The following is a 24060-nucleotide window of genomic DNA, read 5'->3' as shown; positions in this document are numbered from 1 at the left end:
TAGAGAGATGTACGAGGAGAGAAAAGTGAGCATGGGGTTTTGTGAGAAAAGACTGAGCTCGAGGGCCGAGTGATGTGAGCAATACAGAAATGCGAGATTGGGTGGGAAATATTACCTGTAGTAGTAGTGGGCTCCCCGCCAATCTGCACGTCTCATGACGGTAAAAGGCGTCTAAACCCATTAGTGTCTCGGCCAGAACCATGGCAATACAGCTCCTGCCCTCTCTCAAGCCTTGGGCAACCTCAATCAGCCGGACACTAGCCCCTCCAGAGCCCGAAATGAACAGGAAATGAGACAGCATGCACAAGCAGAGCGCATGTCGCCGGAAGCCTTGCCAGTGATGGTTGCTGCGATCACCAGCATCAGAAAATTGATTGGCCAAACTCGGAATGTCTAACATCCCGTCGCCCATCAGAGACCGAGCGTCGCGCATGCGGAGTCCGCACATGCGCCCTAAGGATTGGGCATGACCAAAATTAAATTGGGGCAGGAGCTCCTCGTCGCGCTCGGACTCCATTAAAGCTCGAAAATCTTCGAAGGTAGGACACATCTCTTGCCCGGCGAAGCTAAAGACACGTGTCACCGGATTCCAAAATCTTGCCGCGGCATGAAGAAACGGGAGATGCAACGGGGTACGACCCAGAGTGAATACTGCATTTATGCCGAAACCCCGGAAATTCACCTTTTCCGAGCCATCCAAGCTAGCAATCCAAGCTGTGAGATTTTGAGCAAGAAACTCTTCCGTTGGAGCAAATCAGTGTGAAAATGAGGAAAACTACGAAGCTGGGATCTTTTGTAGGAGATAAGGTTGAGTGGGGGCACAGGTGTCAACATTCTGGTGGTTCCCCTCGTTTAGTGCCGACCGGCCAAAAATATATGCCGACCGGCCATTTCAGTTTGCCGACGAAACAGACATACGGCCGGTAGCCACTCCTTGCAGCCGGTGGTTCCTACACCGTGCCGGTGGGCTTCCTCCCTGGTTTCCTGAGCTGTTTATGCTAAGAATTGGGGAACTTCACCACCTCCAAATCCCCCCCGGCGATAAACTCTTGCGATGCCACGCCCGTCTGCTTATCGAGTTTTGAACATTTGCTTATCGAGTTGTATTTCGCTCTCTTGTAGCTCTCGGTTTGTTTATCGAGTTGTATTCACACTTGTTTGGTTGTGTCCTAGCTTTGTTTTGCTTATCGAGTTGTAAGTCGGTTCACTACCTGATTATTACGATGGCAACTTTCCAAAATGAGTTCAATTTCGTTCACATTGTGGTGTGAAACCCTGCGATGCGATGCACAGAAGATCCACAAATGCAACATCTTTTGAATAAAACAATTCGTTTCGTTCCCCATCGCATGTTTTGCAAAGTATGTGAATTTTGAGAAAGAAAATAAACCTGCCTGAGGCAGTGCAATGTGCTTAAACTACTAGTAAAAAAGGGAAATAAAACGTAGAATGGCAGGGTAGCCAAGTATCAGAACTGATACCGGTGAAACTCCCCTTGCGGTTAACGCACCTTCCGCGTCTTTGTTCGGGTCAGCCGCGTTGTTGGACGCCCTCACAATACGGGAAATCACACCTTTGAAACGTGAACCTTTGAGTTGACCTCAGGCCACAACTTCTGCAAGCAACGCTCGATGCGTGCGAAGAATGTCCCGCCCCGTATCCTTTTCATGCTTTGTGAGCCCCGCAAATTGTTTCAATTATGCTGTGTAATAGTACGTTCCTTTACTTGCGTAGACCGCATGTTTGGATTGCGTAGACCGCATGTTTAATTCCATTACCTGCGTAGACCGCATGTTTTGATTGCGTAGACCGCATGTTTAATTCCATTACGTGCGTAGACCGCATGTTTTGATTGCGTAGACCGCATGTTTAATTCCATTACCTGCGTAGACCGCATGTTTTGATTGCGTAGACCGCATGTTTAATTCCATTACCTGCGTAGACCGCATGTTTTGATTGCGTAGACCGCATGTTTAATTCCATTACCTGCGTAGACCGCATGTTTTGATTGCGTAGACCGCATGTTTAATTCCATTACCTGCGTAGACCGCGTGTTTTGATTGCGTAGACCGCATGTTTGATTTCATTACTTGCGTAGGCCGCCTGTCTTGATTGCGTAGACCGCATGTTAAATTTCATTACTTGCGTAGACCGCATGTCTTGATTGCGTAGACCGCATGCTAAATTTCATTACCTGCGTAGACCGCATGTTTTGATTGCGTAGACCGCATGTCTTGATTGCGTAGACCGCATGTTTAATTCCATTACCTGCGTAGACCGCATGTTTTGATTGCGTAGACCGCATGTTTGATTCCATTACCTGCGTAGACCGCATGTTTTGATTGCGTAGACCGCATGTTTAATTCCATTACCTGCGTAGACCGCATGTTTTGATTGCGCAGACCGCATGTTTAATTCCATTACCTGCGTAGACCGCATGTTTAATTCCATTACTTGCGTAGACCGCATGTTTAATTCCGTCACCTGCGTAGACCGCATGTGTTAATTACGTAGACCGCTTGTTTGTTTCGTCACCTGCGTAGACCGCGTGCTTATGATCAATTTCGTCGCCTGCGTAGACCGCTTGCTCCGCTTGCCTAGTTGTATTTCAATATGCATTGTCATGCTCTCTACTTACTTTGCTCTGTCACGCATTTCGAGTACACCACTATTCTTGCATTGTCATGCAGTTTGCTAACCATATTGTACCTATTAAGTTTGTTTTCTTTTCAGGCACGATATTGTATGTACGGTTCATTTGAGGCTGGTGCAACCAGACGAACCGGACAGGTATTGTATCTCCCGAGTGAGACATATCGAGAATTCCATAATTCTCTTACATCCTTTCTGCATTGTAGTGTAGTTTTGGTATGCTAGCTTAAAACTGTCGCATGTTTGCTTCATTACAGCTTTCTTTGCATAATCATAAGTATGCTCGGCTTCGTGCATTGTCTTGCATTTTGCCCCTGCCTCCGGGCACATATCTTATTTGTCTTGTTTGTTTGTCTACGTCTTCAGCCTTGTCAAAAATGGGTCGTCTCTGGGCTTTGACATTCACTCCCGTCATTGTTATGACTTTCGAGTTCTGTCAAAGAGGGGCAACTGTAGACACCCCATTTTTGACCGTCCTCAAGACTTGGACGTCACTGTTTGAACACACGGTAATCTTCCATGTTTGTGTTCGTTTGGAGTTCCCGGAGGTCTCGGCTCGCGCGCCTTGCCTCAGGATCCCCGAACTCGACTGTTTAGTGTCTGGTTTTGCACCAAACACTTTTGTTTTGCCTTAGAGGAGCAGGGAATGCCTTGTGAGACATCCCCATACACCACCGGCAGTGGCTGGAGGCCACCGGCTGGTCTTTTTCTTCCATCGGCACTTTTGTTTGCCGGTCGGCACATTTTATTGCCGGTCGGCATAATTTGTTGCCGGTCGGCACTGGTTTTTGCCGAAATAGCTTTTTTGGGCAGCCGACCACTGTTCCTCCACTTTATGGAGATATTTTGTGCCAGCTGTGATAGCTGGCACCAACTCCTTTCCCCTCCATACACGTGTATGGAGGGATTTCCCTCTAGCCAAGCTTGTTGAATAAGCTTTGCAAGAGGGAGTCCTATAAGAGAGAGGCTTTCCTCTTGGTTCTAGGTTAGAAAAACAGAAGCAAAAACCAGCCTTTAGAGATATAGATACATATTATCTCTATACCTCTTTCCCTCTCCCTTCTTGTGTGTGTTTCTTGGCCCAAAAGGTGTGTTTTACCTTACTTTTGCACCATTACACACACCATTACACCTTAGTCCGAGATTGAGGGACTTGGGGGAGTTGTTTCTTTAGTTTTGGACTGGTTTTGATCCAAAGAAGGAGGTTAGACCATTTGTTCTTCAAGGGTTCTTCGAGGGTGAGCATCTTCCCTTTTATTCCCCAAACTTGCATTGGTTTTCTACCTATTTTGTTTATTGTTTTGGCTCTTGTGTATAACATAAAAAAGGCTCATATTTTCCTGCTCTAACACTTTCATTAAGGTCACTTTGTGGTTAGATTGCAAACTCACCCTCATAGGCCTTGTTTGGCCTATTTTGGTGCCTCTTTGATAAGGTTTTGTTCACTTCAGCATTTTGATCTTTTCATCACCAAAAATCAGTGTATTTTAGTGTCAAAAAAGTTGGTTTGAAGTCTTGCATAGGGGAGGGACACCCCTCTCCCTTTATGGTTTTGTTTCTTTGCTTTTTGGGCTCAAGAGGGTAGCATGTGTGCTTGATGTTTCTTGGCTTCATTCCAGCATTTTTTTAGGCATCTTAGGTCATATATAATCTCTGTTTTTTGGTCAAACTTGTGCCTCCTTGCATGCTTGTAATACTTGTTTTGTATTGTTCTACTTTGCTTAAAAGTGCACATCATGGTTAGGCCATGATTCTTGTGAGAGTTGGCTTAGTTCCATGAAGTTCTTGGTGATGTTTTTCCATGCTTAAGGTTTATTGGTTATCCATTTAGCCATGCTTGACATGTTTGTTAGGGTTGCTTTGTATTTTAGCTTAAAAGCTTTGAGCATGATGGCCTCTAGCATATATGTTTGTGATTACCCTCTTGGTTTAATATCATCTAAGGACTTTCTTTTTAGTCCAAGAATCATGCCTACATGTGTGCATGCATGGTCTTTTTCATATCCTGAGGGTGTGTCTTCCTATGCCTAAGAATGAGCCTTGGTGTATTTGTTTCATGGGGTTTATTTTAGTTGCCATATTAGGAGTTTTTGGGGTCCTATCTTGCATGCATAAATTCTGTTTTTACTTGTTTTAATCATGCCATGAATGGCCATGTTGGTGGGGGTAAGTTGTCTCCTTTAGTGCCTTAGCTTTGGGACCATAAGTTTGCTTGTTAACATGAGTTGATTGTCTATCATTTTAAGCACTTTTGGCCACTGTTTTGAGAAGGGTAAGGGCCTGCCCCTTTGCCACTTCAAGCCCTCTTGCATGCTTGCTCCATGTTTGTTGCATATTTGTTCCATTAAGCTTTGTAGCACATCAATTCCATGGTCAATTTGCTCCATGTTTGCATCATGTTTGTATCTTGTGTGCTTGGTATCATACATTTTGTCATGATAGTTGCATATTGCTTGTTGTGTTTTACATCTTGGTGGCATGACACATTTGAGGCTTGTGAGCATTACATGCATTGCATTTACTTGGTTTGGGGTGTCAAACCAAGTGCGGGAGTCAAGGACCATTCATATTTCTAGTGATGTAATGTGCCTTGATCCCCGGTCATCGGGACCTTTGACTCCACCTTGATAAGGCCCCGGTTTTCATGTTATTTGTTGCATACATTTTCATATCAAATGGCAAATTCGATCCTTTGACTCACCATGTACCATTGATGGTTCAAGGATCGAAAGTCATGCTTCTTTGAGTTCAAAATATGATAATAAGTAGGACCATGCTTACATGTGTCCAAAAACTCCATGCTATGCACTGTCTGTTCTCTGTTTGCTGTCAGATTGTCTTCTGCAGGAAGTTTCTGCCGACCGGCAGAATTTAGTGCCGACCGGCACTATCTGGAATGCCGATGAATCCGATAAAGTGCCGATGATAATTTTGAAGTGCCGGTGGCAATTCTGTCTGGTCGGTGGTGCTCTGCAGGATGCAAGGAGCTTGTTCCAGTACTTTGGCAATTTTCAGAAGGACAAGGCAGTACAAACAGAGGCGACAAGAGTATAGTACGGGTTTTCCGGGCAGGACGGACTCGAGCATGCATCATCCGCGCACCCCGAGGCAAAGGCTGTGGCTACCCTCTTCTTTCCTTTTGCTCCCTTTTTTAATTAATTAGAGAAATTTTGTAATAATTTTATTTGTTCATTATTTTGGGACTGTAATATTAATTCGAACCCTCTGAGTGAGGGTAAACATGTAATAAGTGTGGGTGAGTGTGTGTATGTCTTCCAATCCCCATTTCTTTCTTCCCTTTTATTTATCTGCTTATAATGGTAGATTAGGGCATTTTTGAGATTAGCACACCTTATGATATGCACGCGTGCATTCATGCATCTGTTGGCATGCTCCGGGCTCCGTACATCATACTAACCGCATTCGTATTTTCAAATTCCAAAATTGAATACATGAAACAGTTGGTTGCATATCATATGCCATATTTAGGTTAACCGAGCCTAACTAAAATTGCATCTTGTATGTGTTGCATTAGGCAAAATAACATGAACTAGGACACGCATATTTGCTAACTAGTTTATTGTTTTGGCACGGAGTACAGTGTAAGTGGTTATGCTGTAGCATCCAACATGCGTGTGAATGTTGCCATAAAAGTATGCTTGCCATGCGACTAAGTGTTTACATGAGATAAATTGCTTGAATGCCTGTGGGTGGAGGTCAAACTGCTTAAATTGGGATAATGCGTTAAAACTATATTTGTTTTGAGCCCACTAGATAGTGGCAAAACCGTCTTTTCTAAAAAAAAACCCACTTGAGTGTGGCAAAACCTGCATTTTAGCCTACTTACGAGTAGCAAACCATTTTCAAAATGAACATAGAATGTTTTGTTCCAATTTGGGCAATTTGGTCTATACTTGTTTGCTGCGCGCATAACATAGTAATCTTAGGCTAATAATTGGAATAAGAATACATAAACGTTTTCAAAACTGGATATCACGGTTAATAGAGGCCGGTCTTCGGACCGGGCGAAAGGGGGTGCTCATAGCTGACCTTCCCCGATCGTACCCAAGCTCCCGAGCCGAGACAACTCCGGTGATGACGGACATGTGGCCTTCGGCACCGAGTCAGGGTTTCCTAAATTCTCCCATAAAAAATATTTAGGTGGCGACTCTGTATCTCGCAAAGCAGTCCATGTTTGGCACTACTTTTTCAAAAAAAATCTGTTTCTCAAAACGATTTGCCAGATTTGGACTCTTTGGTTCAGATTAAGAACCGTGACACAAATCGAGTCCGAACTGTAGCGAGGTCCCCCGCGGACTTGTTACACCAGCGCTGCCCCCATTTCATTTTCGGCGTCCTCGGACTGTACCTCCTTACTTTGCTCGGCCTCAGCCGATAGATCTGCCTGCCCTTCGGCGATGTCATCCTCAGGTAACTGTAAATCAAAGAAAATTTCAAATCCCGGTACGCGCTTTTTCTCCGCATTGAGCCACGGCTCCGGGAAGCCACAGAATGGAAAGTCCTCCCCCTCCCGGACGAAACGTCCGTTCAGGGTCCCCCGAATGGGCTGGTGCATCAAGTCAAAGGGCTTCCCCATCTGTTTCGCCCTGGCCCTTCCGGCCATTTCCTTTCCTTTCCTTATCCAATCCTCTTTGGTGGGTAGGTAGCCCAAACCAAAGGTATGGGGGTTATGTGGCACTTCGGTCGATGCTGCGGCACCTTTCCTACCGCTCTTGCCTAATCCCATCCCGGGGATGTGCTGGAGTTTGTTCATGAGATAGACTGCTTGGGCACTGACATACACCCCTTCGTTAGCTGCCATGATGTTCTGTACGACCCGAGCCTCGGCCAAGGTGAAACCCGATATGAACACATCTTCTATACCATGCTCAATTTCTAGAACAGGCGTAGATACCTCTGGTGGTGGATGAATTGATGAGTTTTCGAAAACAATGGCTACTCCCTTCCCATAGGGGTATTTCACCACTTGATGTAAGGTAGAGGAGACCGCCTTTACCTGATGCAGCCACGGCCGTCCCAGAAGCAAGTTGAATGTTGCGGGAACCTCCAAGACATGGAAATCTATCTCGTGCTGTCCTGGCCCAACCTTTGTTTGAATCTTAATTGTTCCCATTACTTCCCGGCTTGTGTTGTCATACGCCCGAATCACTTGGGCCGTTGGCACAAAATCCGCGACTTTCAAACCAATCGCATAAGCTGTCCTTGCCGGGCAGACGTTGATGGCGGACCCCGTGTCGACAAGCACCACAGGTATCCATTTATCCCTGCACTCGACAGAGATGTAGAGCGGCTTGTTATGGTTCGCACCCTCGGGTGGCAGCTCTTTGTCAGAAAAACTCAATGCTGGGGAATTTCCTCCTGAAAAGACTAAACCCACCAGCTGCTCGGGCGTGGTGTCTATGGACAGCTTGGCCTTGTCCATGGCTGTAAGGACGGCTTGTCTATGTACTCGAGAAGCCATAAGCAGTCCCCAGATGGAGATGTCTGCTTGTATCTTTTTCAATTGTCTCAACACGGCCTCGTCTTCGAGTTGCTTCTCCTTTTGTTTCTTTGCTTCATTATTTTTCCCAGACGCCTCCGGCTGATCTAGGTGTGGAGGCTTGAAATACCGTCCACTCCTAGTCATGTGATCGACCTCGCCGATATACCAATTATCATCTGGTTGGTTACCTTTCCAATCCTCGTCCGTGTGGGCAAGACATAGATCGTCGTCTTCCCACCACATACCATCTGCGACTGACAAGCATCTGTCTGGTTCTGGCACAACTGTCCCGATACTCACAGTACCTTTTATCCCTATGTTCACAGCATCCTCCATTTCCGTACTTGCGGCGGTTTCGACCCCTACGTGGCCTTTTGTTTTTCTGATCCTCTCAGAATCCTCGAATCTCTCTTGTTCTGACTGTGTCAATGCAGTAGATTGCTCACTGATCCCTGTACTTAAAATGCTCCATTCCCGAGCGAAACTCTCGACGCCGGCGCTCTCCGGCGATGTATTCTGCTTTTCGACACTCCCGGCCGTTGTTGACATTCCTGCCCCTGCCGGGCCTTGTTTTGAGTGGAACTCCCCTGTTACATCCGGCTGATCGTCTAACCACCCCGTGGCCTCTGCTGATTCTTCATTATCATACCAGTTGATGGCTGAGTCTTGGTCATCATGAAATTGGGACTTGACAACATCCTTTTCCACGGCTGTCAAATCATCCATTCCCTGTCCTGAATTGTCCCCTCGGATTACACACAGCTCTCCCCCGACTGGAAATTCGACATTTGGTCTATTCTGGCCCACTGGTGAAATGTAGTCATTCGGACTGTAAGCATTCCAAACATCATTCTCAGGCTCCACGGACCCTGGTTTGACAACCTCTTTCCTGTTCTCGATGGTCACCACCACTGGCTTGGGTTGGGTTATGGAGACGTCCGTCATGCACAAATCGGTGCAATCGGGGAGGAAAACTTTAGGTTTGGGCAGGTAGGAGGGTGTGATGTAGATACTGGGATCGTAGGATGCGACCCCAGTGTAGATGAAGTTGACTCTTTTGGGTGGTGGAACTTGGTTATGTGCGGGGAGAGGATTTGTGGTAACATTAGGTTTCTCAGGGGGGAGAATCACCCCATTATCAATGAGCTCTTGAATCTCATGACGTAAATGAAAGCATAGGTCAGTGTCATGACCATGCTGCTGGTGGAACGCACAATATTTGGCTGGGTTGTGGGTGGCGGGTAGTCTTTCAGGTAAGGGTCGCGGCTCTAGGGGCTTCAGATGCCCTTTTCTGATCAAAACCCCCAAAGCTTTGGACAGGGGCATATAAAGTGGAGCGAAGGTTCTGGTGTTTCTGGGAGGGTATTTGGCTGTTTGCGAGTTGCTTCCGGACGCGCCGGAGAATGGTGTGGCTGCTGTATTTCTCGGGGAAGGGTTAGTGGTGACCATACTCACTTCGGAGGTCCTGGCAGTCGTAGCGCCACTCGGGCCTGCATTAGTACTACGATTGAAATTTCTGCGGGGTTGATCCCGATCATTATCAATCCAACCTTGTCTCAAGGCATCCTCGATCTGCACCCCCATTTCATGCAAATCAGCAAAGGTGGGAAAGGGGACTACAATCATCTTTTGCATTAGCTTCGGCTGAAGATTGCGCACAATCATCCGAATCTGGTCTTTGTCTGTGGGTCTCAAGGTCATCATTGAAGCCTTAGCCCGCCATCTAGTTACAAACTCTGAGAAGCTTTCCTTAGGTTCTTGCCTCGTTGTCTCGTGATCCCGGGTCGTGATCTCGATTTGTGTGTTATACGAGTACTGCAGGATGAAGGCCTCAGCCATCTCGTCCCAGTTTCTCTTGACGTCGTCCCCCAACTTGGCATACCATGCGGACGCCACTCCTGACAAGGTCCGGCCGAATAAAGATAGTTTCTGCAATCTGGTGAGGCCCATTGGCCTTAGGACGTCTGAAAACAGTCGCAGGTGTACCATGGGATCCTCAGACCCGTCAAAACGATCAATTTGGGGCATCTTAAATCGATCTGGCAGCGTCACGGCTGTGTCGATGTACCCATCTCCAATGTCCGGAATGGACTTCGCACCTTAAGATTTCTTGAACAGCTTTTCAAGCTTGTGCATTTTTAACGTCATGGGGTCTACCTCAGACTCAAAGGGAGAATCCGGTATGTTAATGGGAGTGGGTGCCTTGGATTGTTGAGGCGGAATCGGGGGTGGAGCCGGCCTCGTTGGGATGTCTGTATCTTCTTGGACATTCCGGGCGTTTGGTGTTTCTTCGGGTATTGGAACCCTTAATGGAGGAGGGGTTTGCTACGAAGGTGATGCCCCAGTTTGTTGTTGCAATCTCCCAATTAAATCCGCTTGCTCACTCATAACGGTAGCCTGTTGCCTGGCAAATTCTGCCTGGCGGGCAGCATCTTGCTGCATCATTTTCATGCTTTCCTGAAGTTGGCGCACCATCTCCTCTAAGCTATCCATACTGTTCTGCTCTGGTTGAATTGCTGGTATGCGTTCCCTCTCTGTGGGTGAAACGGGATCCTGATCCCTACTGTACACAGGTGGGGTAGACGAAGCCCTTTGTACCGACTGTTGAACCGATATCCTCTGCCTAGTTGCTTTCCGTTTAGTAACCGGGGGTAGAGAATGGTACATTGGTTGTCCTTCTATCAGATCCTCAGATCGATGGAGCCGGCGACCTCTGATCCAGAGTGCTTGGGGAATGTCTACTGGGTTAGACGTAATGATGCTAAACTACCTAGCAAAAAGATAAATAAAGCAATAAATAAACCAACAACCGGACAACACAACAGCATAAAATAAACAAATAATATACAGTTGGATTTTCAAAACACATAGTCGATAAGCCGAGCACACGGTTCCCCGATACTGATCACTGTTCTCAAAATCTCTATTCCCAATACTGAACCCTGATACCCGCAGATAACTGATTCTCTTAAAACTGATACTGATGCCCTCAGGCCTGATGCCCAAACTTACAAACTGATGTGTTCATTTCCCTGCAGAAATATATTTTGAAAGCACATAGCAAGTAAAGAGAGCCAAAACACCCCTATGTTGGGGTAGGGTTTCCCTGTCCTATTTTGTCAGGAGCTAGGGTTTCACTACGCACGCAGCGGTTTCAAACAACTTAGCATCGGTTAAGCAACCTGTCCTAGCTTGGAATGGTCACTATGGTTCCGAATATGCACTAGGTCGAATGGTCAAAAAGGGTGCCCCGGTAAAACTGGGGTTTGTGTTCCCATACTGTCAGAGCCCATAGCCGGTCAGCCTTATGGACATGCCTTGACAAGACAAGCCTCCGGCAAACCGTTCAGGAATGGCAGATGGCAAACACTGTGTTCCTAGGCGCACCAATGCACATGCAATGCAAAGAAACACATAAGCGAAATCAAAACAGGATATCACGAGTTCGAGTCAAGCTCTCTAAAACTCCCCAGCGGAGTCGCCAGAAACTGTAACAAGTCCGCGGGGGACCTCGCTACAGTTCAGACTCGATTTGTGTCACGGTTCTTAATCTGAACCAAAGAGTCCAAATCTGGCAAATCGTTTTGAGAAACAGATTTTTTTTGAAAAAGTAGTGCCAAACATGGACTGCTTTGCCAGATACAGAGTCGCCACCTAAATATTTTTTATGGGAGAATTTAGGAAACCCTGACTCGGTGCCGAAGGCCACATGTCCGTCATCACCGGAGTTGTCTCGGCTCGGGAGCTTGGGTACGATCGGGGAAGGTCAGCTATGAGCACCCCCTTTCGCCCGGTCCGAAGACCGGCCTCTATTAACCGTGATATCCAGTTTTGAAAACGTTTATGTATTCTTATTCCAATTATTAGCCTAAGATTACTATGTTATGCGCGCAGCAAACAAGTATAGACCAAATTGCCCAAATTGGAACAAAACATTCTATGTTCATTTTGAAAATGGTTTGCTACTCGTAAGTAGGCTAAAATGCAGGTTTTGCCACCCTCAAGTGGGTTTTTTTTTATAGAAAAGACGGTTTTGCCACTATCTAGTGGGCTTAAAACAAATATAGTTTTAACGCATTATCCCAATTTAAGCAGTTTGACCTCCACCCACAGGCATTCAAGCAATTTATCTCATGTAAACACTTAGTCGCATGGCAAGCATACTTTTATGGCAACATTCACACGCATGTTGGATGCTAAAGCATAACCACTTACATTGTACTCCGTGCCAAAACAATAAACTAGTTAGCAAATATGCGTGTCCTAGTTCATGTTATTTTGCCTAATGCAACACATACAAGATGCAATTTTAGTTAGGCTCGGTTAACCTAAATATGGCATATGATATGCAACCAACTGTTTCATGTATTCAATTTTGGAATTTGAAAATACGAATGCGGTTAGTATGATGTACCGAGCCCGGTGCATGCCAACAGATGCATGAATGCACGCGTGCATATCATAAGGTGTGCTAATCTCAAAAATGCCCTAATCTACCATTATAAGCAGATAAATAAAAGGGAAGAAAGAAATGGGGATTGGAAGACATACACACACTCACCCACACTTATTACATGTTTACCCTCACTCAGAGGGTTCGAATTAATATTACAGTCCCAAAATAATGAACAAATAAAATTATTACAAAATTTCTCTAATTAATTAATAAAAGGGAGCAAAAGGAAAGAAGAGGGTAGCCACAGCCTTTGCCTCGGGGTGCGCGGATGATGCATGCTCGAGTCCGTCCTGCCCGGAAAACCCGTACTATACTCTTGTCGCCTCTGTTTGTACTGCCTTGTCCTTCTGAAAATTGCCAAAGTACTGGAACAAGCTCCTTGCATCCTGCAGAGCACCACCGGCCAGACAGAATTGCCACCGGCACTTCAAAATTATCATCGGCACTTTATCGGATTCATCGGCATTCCAGATAGCGCCGGTCGGCACTAAATTCTGCCGGTCGGCAGAAACTTCCTGCAGAAGACAATCTGACAGCAAACAGAGAACAGACAGTGCATAGCATGGAGTTTTTGGACACATGTAAGCATGGTCCTACTTCTTATCATATTTTGAACTCAAAGAAGCATGACTTTCGATCCTTGAACCATCAATGGTACATGGTGAGTCAAAGGATCGAATTTGCCATTTGATATGAAAATGTATGCAACAAATAACATGAAAACCGGGGCCTTATCAAGGTGGAGTCAAAGGTCCCGATGACCGGGGATCAAGGCACATTACATCACTTGAAATATGAATGGTCCTTGACTCCCGCACTTGGTTTGACACCCCAAACCAAGTAAATGCAATGCATGTAATGCTCACAAGCCTCAAATGTGTCATGCACCAAGATGTAAAACACAACAAGCAATATGCAACTATCATGACAAAATGTATGATACCAAGCACACAAGATACAAACATGATGCAAACATGGAGCAAATTGACCATGGAATTGATGTGCTACAAAGCTTAATGGAACAAATATGCAACAAACATGGAGCAAGCATGCAAGAGGGCTTGAAGTGGCAAAGGGGCAGGCCCTTACCCTTCTCAAAACAGTGGCCAAAAGTGCTTAAAATGATAGACAATCAACTCATGTTAACAAGCAAACTTATGGTCCCAAAGCTAAGGCACTAAAGGAGACAACCTACCCCCACCAACATGGCCATTCATGGCATGATTAAAACAAGTAAAAACAGAATTTATGCATGCAAGATAGGACCCCAAAAACTCCTAATATGGCAACTAAAATAAACCCCATGAAACAAATACACCAAGGCTCATTCTTAGGCATAGGAAGACACACCCTCAGGATATGAAAAAGACCATGCATGCACACATGTAGGCATGATTCTTGGACTAAAAAGAAAGTCCTTAGATGATATTAAACCAAGAGGGTAATCACAAACATATATGCTAGAGGCCATCATGCTCAAAGCTTTTAAGCTAAAATACAAAGCAACCCTAACAAACATGTCAAGCATGGCTAAATGGATAACCAATAAACCTTAAGCATGGAAAAACATCACCAAGAACTTCATGGAACTAAGCCAACTCTCACAAGAATCATGGCCTAACCATGATGTGCACTTTTAAGCAAAGTAGAACAATACAAAACAAGTATTACAAGCATGCAAGGAGGCACAAGTTTGACCAAAAACAGAGATTATATATGACCTAAGATGCCTAAAAAAATGCTGGAATGAAGCCAAGAAACATCAAGCACACATGCTACCCTCTTGAGCCCAAAAAGCAAAGAAACAAAACCATAAAGGGAGAGGGGTGTCCCTCCCCTATGCAAGACTTCAAACCAACTTTTTTGACACTAAAATACACTGATTTTTGGTGATGAAAAGATCAAAATGCTGAAGTGAACAAAACCTTATCAAAAGGGCACCAAAATAGGCTAAACAAGGCCTATGAGGGTGAGTTTGCAATCTAACCACAAAGTGACCTTAATGAAAGTGTTAGAGCAGGAAAATATGAGCTTTTTTTATGTTATACACAAGAGCCAAAACAATAAACAAAATAGGTAGAAAACCAATGCAAGTTTGGGGAATAAAAGGGAAGATGCTCACCCTTGAAGAACCCTTGAAGAACAAATGGTCTAACCTCCTTCTTTGGATCAAAACCAGTCCAAAACTCAAGAAACAACTCCCCCAAGTCCCTCAATCTCGGACTAAGGTGTAATGGTGTGTGTAATGGTGCAAAAGTAAGGTAAAACACACCTTTTGGGCCAAGAAACACACACAAGAAGGGAGAGGGAGAGAGGTATAAAGATAATATGTATCTATATCTCTAAAGGCTGATTTTTGCTTCTGTTTTTCTAACCTAGAACCAAGAGGAAAGCCTCTCTCTTATAGGACTCCCTCTTGCAAAGCTTATTCAACAAGCTTGGCTAGAGGGAAATCCCTCCATACACGTGTATGGAGGGGAAAGGAGTTGGTGCCAGCTATCACAGCTGGCACAGAATATCTCCATAAAGTGGAGGAACAGTGGTCGGCTGCCCAAAAAAGCTATTTCGGCAAAAAACAGTGCCGACCGGCAACAAATTATGCCGACCAGCAATAAAATGTGCCGACCGGCAAACAAAAGTGCCGATGGAAGAAAAAGACCAGCCGGTGGCCTCCAGCCACTGCCGGTGGTGTATGGGGATGTCTCACAAGGCATTCCTTGCCCCTCTAAGGCAAAACAAAAGTGTTTGGCGCAAAACCAGACACTAAACAGTCGAGTTCGGGGATCCTGAGGCAAGGCGCGCGAGCCGAGACCTCCGGGAACTCCAAACGAACACAAACATGGAAGATTACCGTGTGTTCAAACAGTGACGTCCAAGTCTTGAGGACGGTCAAAAATGGGGTGTCTACACTGGTGCATGCAAGACTAATGAATGATGCACGCATGCATAACATAAGGTATGCTAAAGTAAACATGTCCTAATACTAACCATCAAAGCAGGTAAGTAAAAGGGAGAAAGAAGTGGGGGTTGGAAGACATGCACACACGCACCCACGCTTATTACAAATTCACCCTCGCTCAGAGGGACCAAAAGAATAATACAAATTAATTAACCTACAAGCTAATTAATTATTACAGACCACCTAATTAATTAAGCAAATTAACTAAGCTTAAGAAAGCAATAAAGGCCTCGGGAAGAGGATCCAATGCGCGCGTGCTCGGGTTTGCTCGGAAATCCAATGCCATGCACAAGTTTGCCTCTGCTTTGATTGTTCTGCTTCTCTGAAAATTGCACAACTCCCAAGGTTGCTTCTCTGAGTGTTGTGGAACACTACCGGCTGAGTGAGAACACCACCGGCCATGGAGAATGGTCATCGGCCACAAACTTATGCTCTCGGCCAAACCTATTTTGCCGGTCGGCACCCAACACTGTCGGCTGGCCAATTCTTCCTGCTGAAACCTGTTTGACAGCAGTAGAGGGCAGGCAAGGCATGGCAATGTATTTCAAGCAAATGTAAGCACCAGCATATCCCTTATCATGTTTATGACTCAAAGGGACACGGTTCTCAATTCTCGGACAATCAATCGCACATTTCAATGCATGATGGCCCAAGAAACCAAGTATGCACTTTGATTTTAAATGAAATGCAATGCAAATAAGCAAACAAAGGGACTTTTAGCCTCTATCATGACTTGATCAAGAGGTGAAAGATGCATGCAAATGCAATGCAACCTAAGTATGTTAACTAGGCATGCAACATGGGCACATGGGAAGCATGCAAGGCATAAAACAAGCATGCAAGTTAGATGAGCATACAAGGCACAATGTCAACACACAAGCATGCAAAACATATGACATGTTAAGCAACCAAAACAAAGAAGAGAATACATGCCAAATGCAACATCATTTCAACATGCAACAATATGTCATAAGCTAGGCATGCAACAACAGGCCAAAGGGTGGGCTTAAACTAAATCAGGCAGCCCTTAAACAAGCCTAAAACAGTGGCTAATGCTATGGAAATGATAACCAACACACACACACATGTACATGTTGATGGGCCAACACTTAAGCATCAAATAAGCAACCTTTAAGCACACTTAAAGGAGGACAAACATGGGCATATGGCATGTATCATAAGCTCTGAAATTGCATGAAAGAGAGGTGCCAAACCAAGTAATCAAAACAAGCAAAGCATGCAATAATGGTCCAAGTACTTGAGGCAAGCTAAGGAGGTATTGAACTACCCTTAGCAAAACCAAACATGACATGAATTAAATGATCAAAACAGAGTTTTAACATATTAAAACAAAGCCTAAAGACCACTTAGATGGCATCTAAATGACTTAAATTCAAGGGCATGCACAATGACCAAACATGGAGCACAAGGCACAACCTCATAAGGCATCAAAGAGGCATCAAAGGCAAGGATATAAGCATGTTATAAGGACTGAAAAAACATGGTAAGTGGTTCCAAACCACTGAAACAATGCAAGTAATGCATGCTAGAGAGGCCAAAACTTAAGGCATTCAAGAGGGATTGCATGGTAGCTATACAAAGCAAGACATGAATGACTCAAATGACCTACAACAGTCCCTTAGCACATCAAAATATGCATGTAAACTTCACAAAGCTAAGCCTAAATCATGCTAGAACAAGGGTCTACACCTAAAGCATGTTAAGGCAAAAATGTGGCATTACAAGACATGTATGAAAGGCATGCAAGGTGTGTCCAAACCAACTAAAAACAGAGGCATATTATGACATGATAAGCACAAAAATCAGTTGAATCATGCCCAACATACACTTAAACAAGATGCTCCCTCAAGAGGCAAAAATAGCCCTTTTCAAGGACAACAAGGAGAGGGGGTGGCCCTCTCCTTCTTAGGACCTCAAGGCACCATCCTCACCTCTGAAATCCCTCAAGATTTCAGTGGTGAGGTGGCCCAAACACAAAGGTCTCGGAGCTCAACCAAAATGGCACAAAACAAGGGCCAAACAAGCCTTAAGAGGGGTCAAACAACCCCAAAGCTAAAAATACCCTTAAGAAACTATTTAGAGCACTCAAAAATAAGACTTTTCTATGTTATATGTTAAGCTCAAAAATAGTTGCAAATATGGAAAAACAAGCTATGAAAACAAGGCTTGAAAGAGGTAAAAGCTCACCCTTGAAGCACAGTAGTAAATCAGCAACTTTTGGATCAAAAAAATGCTTCAAATCACCCCAAAAATCACCTCCAAGGACCTTAGCTCAATAAAAGGAGTAGAGAACTAGGTGTTTGTGTGCAAAAGTGCAAAGAAAATGCACTTTTAAGCACAAACAAGCCCTAAACCTTAGAGAGAGAGGCAGAAAATGTAGAGAGAGAGAGAGATTTTTTGCTCCAAGTTGTATATCTCTTTCTTCCTCTCCTCTCCTATGTCAGAGAGCTTGAATGATTTAGATATGTATCAATCTGCAGCTCCTCAGAACACCCACGTCCAGGCATGGGCTGGGGTATGGCCTAGAATGACAGCTGCCAGCTGTCTACAGAAATATCTGTTGAAAACCACACTTGGCCGGCCGGCTATCAAAGTGGTCGACCGGCAGTCAAATTGGCCGGCCGGCCATCACATTTGGCCGATGGCAACAAAACACAGCCGGTGGCCTCAAGCCATGGCCGGTGGAATGTGGGGATGTCCCAAAAGCCATTCTCTGCCCTCCAAAGCAAAAACACAAGTGTTTGGTGCAAAATAGACACAAAACGGTCGAGTCGAGAGATTTTGAGGCAAGGCGCGCAGCCGTGGCCTCCGGGAACTCAAGACGAACACAAACAAGGATGATCACCGAGTGTTCAAACGGTGACGTCCAAGTCTTGACGACGGTTAAAAATGGGGTGTCTACACATGTGTGAAAGAGCGCAATCAAAACAGTTGCCCTTCGGCAGGATTGACCTCCGCTCAGCGTCATTCATATGATATACAGCCTTCCAACACCTTTTACTGTACACGCAATTCAGTCAGCCCCCCAGAAGCAATGTGCGCCGACGAAACGGCCCCACGAAGCTCCGAGTATTATCTTCGACGATTCCGATCTTATTGGCATCACACTCCCCCATATTGATCCAATGGTCATTGAACTACATGTAAACCGATTAACCGTTGAACGCGTCCTCATAGACCAGGGGAGCACTTCGGAGGTTCTGTATTACGAGACCTTCATCAAACTCGGCTTAAACGAATCAGATCTGTCTCCGACTCCTCATCCATTATTCGGCTTCAACGCAAGTCCAGAGTACCCATGGGGGAAAATCACACTTCCCGTTCGAGCGGGCTCCCAAACAATGGATGTGGAATTCGTGGTCGTCAAGCTCCCTTCACCGTATAATCTCATCATGGGCTGAACTTGGTTGCATACTATTTAGGCCGTCCCAAGCACCTATCATCAGCTGCTATGCTTCCCAACCGAACACGGCATTGAGTAAATTCGTGGTTCCCAACAATCCGCACAAGCATGTTATCTCCTTTCTGGAAAGACACCAACGGAGTCGCTGGTCAACTCCACTGAAGTGCCGAGTCACAGGTCAACTCCACTGAAGCCACAAAAGCCCTAAGCGATACCAGCAGCAGCTTGCCAAGTCGCATAATCAACGCGTTCAACTGCGTCGCTACACGGGGAAAGTTGATCCTGAAGGCACTTCTGGATGACAAGAAACCGGTTGATGGAAAATTGGGTCCTAACTAAGACAACCATTATCGGATAGATTCCATATCGGCTCAGAAATATATCAAGAAGGAGTCTGCCACGGCCTTGGAACTCGACGCACTTGCGAAAAATTCTGTCATTAAACCCGACTTGTGCGGAATGATCCTAGTTCTAAATGATTCGCCATGTACACATTCCACTTTTGAAATGCAAGGATTCTTATTGAAAAGTTGTAATCCCACCCACTGCAAACTATAATTAAAAAGCCTCTAGATTCAGAGCTCCATCGGCGCATGACGTCTTTGGGCCAAAAAGCCTCCTGATTCAGAGTGCCCTTCGTGGATATAACGATTGGCCGATTAAAGCCTCCGAATTCGGAGCCCCATCGACGCATGACGTCTTTGGGCTGAAAAAACCTCCTGATTCGGAGCTCCCTTCGTGGATATCACGATTGGCCAAAAAGTCCCCGGATTCGAAGCACCCTTCGTAGATATCACGATTGGCCAAAAAGTCTCCAGATTCGGAGCGGCCCTTGTGGATATTACGATTGGCCGACTAAAGCCTTCGGATTTGGGGCCTCATCGACGCATGACGTCTTTGGGCCGAAAAAGCCTCCGGATTCGGAGCGCCCGTCGTGGATATCACGATTGGCCGATTAAAGCCTCCGAATTTGGAGCCCCATCGACGCATGACGTCTTTGGGCCGAAAAAACTTCCGGATTCAGAGCGCCCTTCGTGGATATCACGATTGGCCAAAAAGTCTCCGTATTCCAAATTTGGCTGACTTTTTGGCCAAATTTGGCTGACTTGCAGGGGAAATGCTTAATGCTTTAATTAAGCATTAAAGCAGGGATATGCAAGTTGAGCCAGCACAACCACATGAACAAAACAAAACGTGCCAACATTCGAGCATTACAACGAGATAAGATGCTTAATCGAAATAAGATGCTTAATTAAGAACGAGATATATAAACTTTTAAAATAACACATTTTATTCAATTAAACTGTAAATACAAAAACGCAATCCGCGTTCGAGCATTACAATATCTATCTTCATACGGCGTTGCCTTCGTCCTCACCCTTCTCAAACTTCAAAGGCGAAAAAGGAGAAGAGGCCGTGTTGGTACAGTGGCAGCATCGAATTACCGCCCGCTGCTCGGAGAACATCTGCAGCTTGAAATGCTTTGATCTGACCGCGCTTGAATCCACGATGTTCACACCGGTGAGACAATCACCCTCGAGGTGGAAAGCTTTGACACCATAGACAACGTCAAAGCCAAGATCCAGGACAAGAAAGGAATCCCCCACGAAAATAGTAAAACTCAACGGTCGCGGTGCTACGTCGGCCTCATTTCTCAGTTGCAGTTACGGAGAACTTCCCTATTGCCGTTTCTCCCTTTGGGGTGATCTGCTTCGACGGCTTGGGGGCTGACGTTTTTCCCGTTCTTTGACTGCCTTACCTCTCGCATGGGTGGGTTCTCTGTTACGATTCATTGCAGTATCAAGCTCAGCCAAAGTTCGAGCTTCTCCTCTGCTGATTGAAGAAAACTCCGTTTGACATTCACACTTATCTAACCCCATGCAACGCAATTGTTTTAAATCGAGTCTAAACACAGTAAGTGAAGTTATTGGCGCAAAGAGTCCGAGGCGATTTATTTCTAATCCTTGCAGTGACCCTGAGGCGATTTCATTAAACACTGAACTCCAAAAGACGGACGCCGATCAATATTGGCCACAGCCATTCCATGTACTAATTTTTGGCTTTTCAAAGTTAAAATGGCCCAATTATCTAAACGGAAACTAAAGATGGGCTGACAATCTCTGGATTCGGAGCCCCATCGGCGCAAGACGTCTTTGGGTCGAAAAAGCCTCCTGATTCAGAGTGCCCTTGGCGCGTGATGTCTCTGAAGTCGAAATACACGTGTGCCGAATAAAAATTATAACGAAACAAAGTTGAAATAGGCAAAATTGAAATAAACAATGTACTATTCAAATTAGATTGTTCAAGCCGTATAAACGTAATCCGTGTGCACATTCGGAATAAAATGTGTACTAATATAAAATGCATAATAAGTGCATTACAAATTAAGAACTAAGCATTTTATCAAAATCAGCTAATAAATACATAGTTTCACTTTCAATGTGCATAATCATTACAAGGTTTTCTTCGGCTCGGTGGCTTCTTCATCATCACTCTTCTCAATTTGGAAGCAGAGAAGGGTAAATCATTCTGTTGGTATGACGGAAATGCCAAATCCAACCCTACCGCCTGGAGATTCTCAACTTGCCGAAGTGCCTTGATCCAACCGTGCTTAAATCCATGATTTTCACATCGGCAAACTTCTTCGGTGAGTTTCTACTTGGTCTTCTGAATCTCGACCTTTCGGCCGTCGTGGAAGCCTTTTTCATAAGCCGTAGCCCTCGCAGTCTCAATCGTGAACATGCTAGCCGTATTATGATCGGTGATCGCATCACTAATCAGCCTTTGACTAACCCTCTCTTCGACAACCGGGTTGGAGTGGCTGGTTGCTTGGGGCCTGGCAGACTTGATTTTCCTTAGCTCACGCTCGGCCTTCTCGGCGCGAGCTTCTAACTTCCGAATGTGTTCATCTCTCTGTTCTATGTCATAGCGAACGGCGCGGAGACGCATGCCGATCTCATAAGCCGTGTACAATCCCCTCACCGCTCCATGAACGCCTTCACGAAACACTTCGAAGTCCGGCCGCCCTACCATCAATTGCTGAACTTCGGGTGGAAAAATCTGTCGAGCGAACTCGACTGCCACATTTGGATTTCGAATGATCGAATTCGCCTCTGTCATTAGTCTATTACCCATGAAGACTGCGAAACTCAATGGGCGAGGAGTCGCGTCGGATTCCCTTCCAGGACGAGGTTGAGGAGACTTACGCTGTGGCTGTTTGTCCCTCCTGGGCGACCTACTTCGACGACGAGGAGATTGGTGTCCCTCCCAATCCCTCGAAGTCCTACTGCCCGCGCGTGAAGGTTCATCGCTTCAACTGATGGCACCTCCCAACTCAGCTAGCGTCTTCACTTTACCTCTGCTGTTGATGAAAAGCTTATTTGACATTCGCACTTGTTTAATCTTCTTCCAAGAGCTGGACTAGGTTGCTGACTGAGCACATAAATGGGACCCTCATTCACGAAGTACACGCCCATTTATTCCCTATGAGGGTAGCACCTCCGAGGCAATCTCATTAATATTGAAGCGTCAACAGCCCGGCGCCGACTGAGTCATATGTCCCAATCACCGCATCCACCACTGATAATCGACGTTCTACGATCATAAACTAGTTGGGGCAAGGGCAGATTCATCAATCTAGATGGCTTGAGTGCCCCAGTCGTTCCACGAATCGATTCTCTGGTACAAGATACATAAGTAACATGTTAATCGGCGTTCTACGTTCATGAACCAGCTAGGGCAAGGGCAGATTCATTAATCTAGACGGCTTGAGTGCCCCAGCCGTTCCACGAATCAATTCTTCAGTACAAGATTCATAAGTAACGTGTTAGTCGGCGTTCTACGTTCATGAACCAGCTGGGGCAAGGGTAGATTCATCAATCTAGATGGCCTAAGTGCCCCAGCCGTTTCACAAATCGATTCTCCAGTACAAGATTCATAAGTAACGTGTTAATCTGCATTCTACGATCATGAACCAGCTGGGGCAAGGGTAGGTTCATCAATCTAGACGGCTTGAGTGCCCCAGCCGTTCCACGAATCGATTTATCATAACAGTAGTCATAAATTCATTTTGTTTATGATTAAATCAGATCCCTAATTTTAATCGGCTGATTAAGTCTGCTGTCTTACGTAAGCTTGACATTTTGTCCTAGCTGCTGATTCTCCTAACTATATACTCATACAGCAAACAATACGAGAAATAATTTGAGAGCATATAAAATTTTCATTCATAAATTGGGCGCTAGCAGTGGACATTTTACATATGAAAATCTAAAGAAGACAGAAGTCAACTAACAAAAAACATACATTGCAATTGAGTAAATCCTAACAAAACTAGAATGTCACCCAAATCAAGTCTTGGGATTAGACTCAAGCGGCTCAACGTCCACTTGCTCGTATAGAATTAGCATGGCCAACGTAACTCCAGCGGCAGAAAGGGCTTTGAGCCAGCCGTGTCTGAATCCCCGATTCTCAAATTTGGGGACTTCTTCTACGTAGTCATCAAAAGCGGCACTCTTCCCAGCCTCGAACGCCACGGAAGCCTCAGATTCGGCTTTTTCCATGCCCTGCTTCAACCCTTCCAACTCGGCCTCCAGTTTCGCAAGCGCCTCCTTGGCTAACTTGAGCGATTCCTCGCTCGCGTTTGCCCTCTCCTCAGCGTTAGACCTGAGTTGATCAGCAGTCTTAGCCCTTTCCTTCTCAGCCTCTGCCCGTACACTTTCCATTGTGGCCCTCATTGCCTCAAACTCCGCCCTGATCCTTTGGCCATCAGCTTCTGATTGCAAATGGCCAATCCTTTCAACAACGTCACGCTGGCGTTACCCTAATTCGGCTATCCTTTCAATTGTCTGCAAAACAAAGGATCGACACATTCCAAGAAACATCAAATGCAAAGCAAAAGATCATGACATTCCAAGGATAAACACTTACCAAAAAGGCCGACTGAGCAGCTAATGCTACCGTTGCCAAGTCCGGCTCGGCACGAAAGGTCGTCCTGTCAGCCGACAAGGAGACCGCGACAGCTAAGCTCAATGCCACAACTGGATCTTTCAAAGCCGATGCTTCGG

General features: G+C 45.4%; 1 protein-coding gene across 1 annotated transcript in view; it reads right to left on the bottom strand.

Moving 5' to 3' along the window:
• LOC145813287 (uncharacterized) overlaps positions 1 to 23718 on the bottom strand; it is a 64031-nt gene extending 40313 nt beyond the window's left edge. The window contains exon 1 of the mRNA XM_082908575.1: positions 23479 to 23718. Coding sequence (XP_082764701.1) covers positions 23479 to 23718 — 240 coding nt within the window. The remainder of the gene's footprint in view (positions 1 to 23478) is intronic.
• Positions 23719 to 24060: the final 342 nt, after the last annotated feature.

Source organism: Camellia sinensis, chromosome 2 (assembly GCF_055761805.1).
Source record: "Camellia sinensis isolate YWXY chromosome 2, ASM5576180v1, whole genome shotgun sequence".
NCBI lineage: Eukaryota > Viridiplantae > Streptophyta > Magnoliopsida > Ericales > Theaceae > Camellia > Camellia sinensis.
This window is presented reverse-complemented; position numbering and strand designations above follow the sequence as displayed.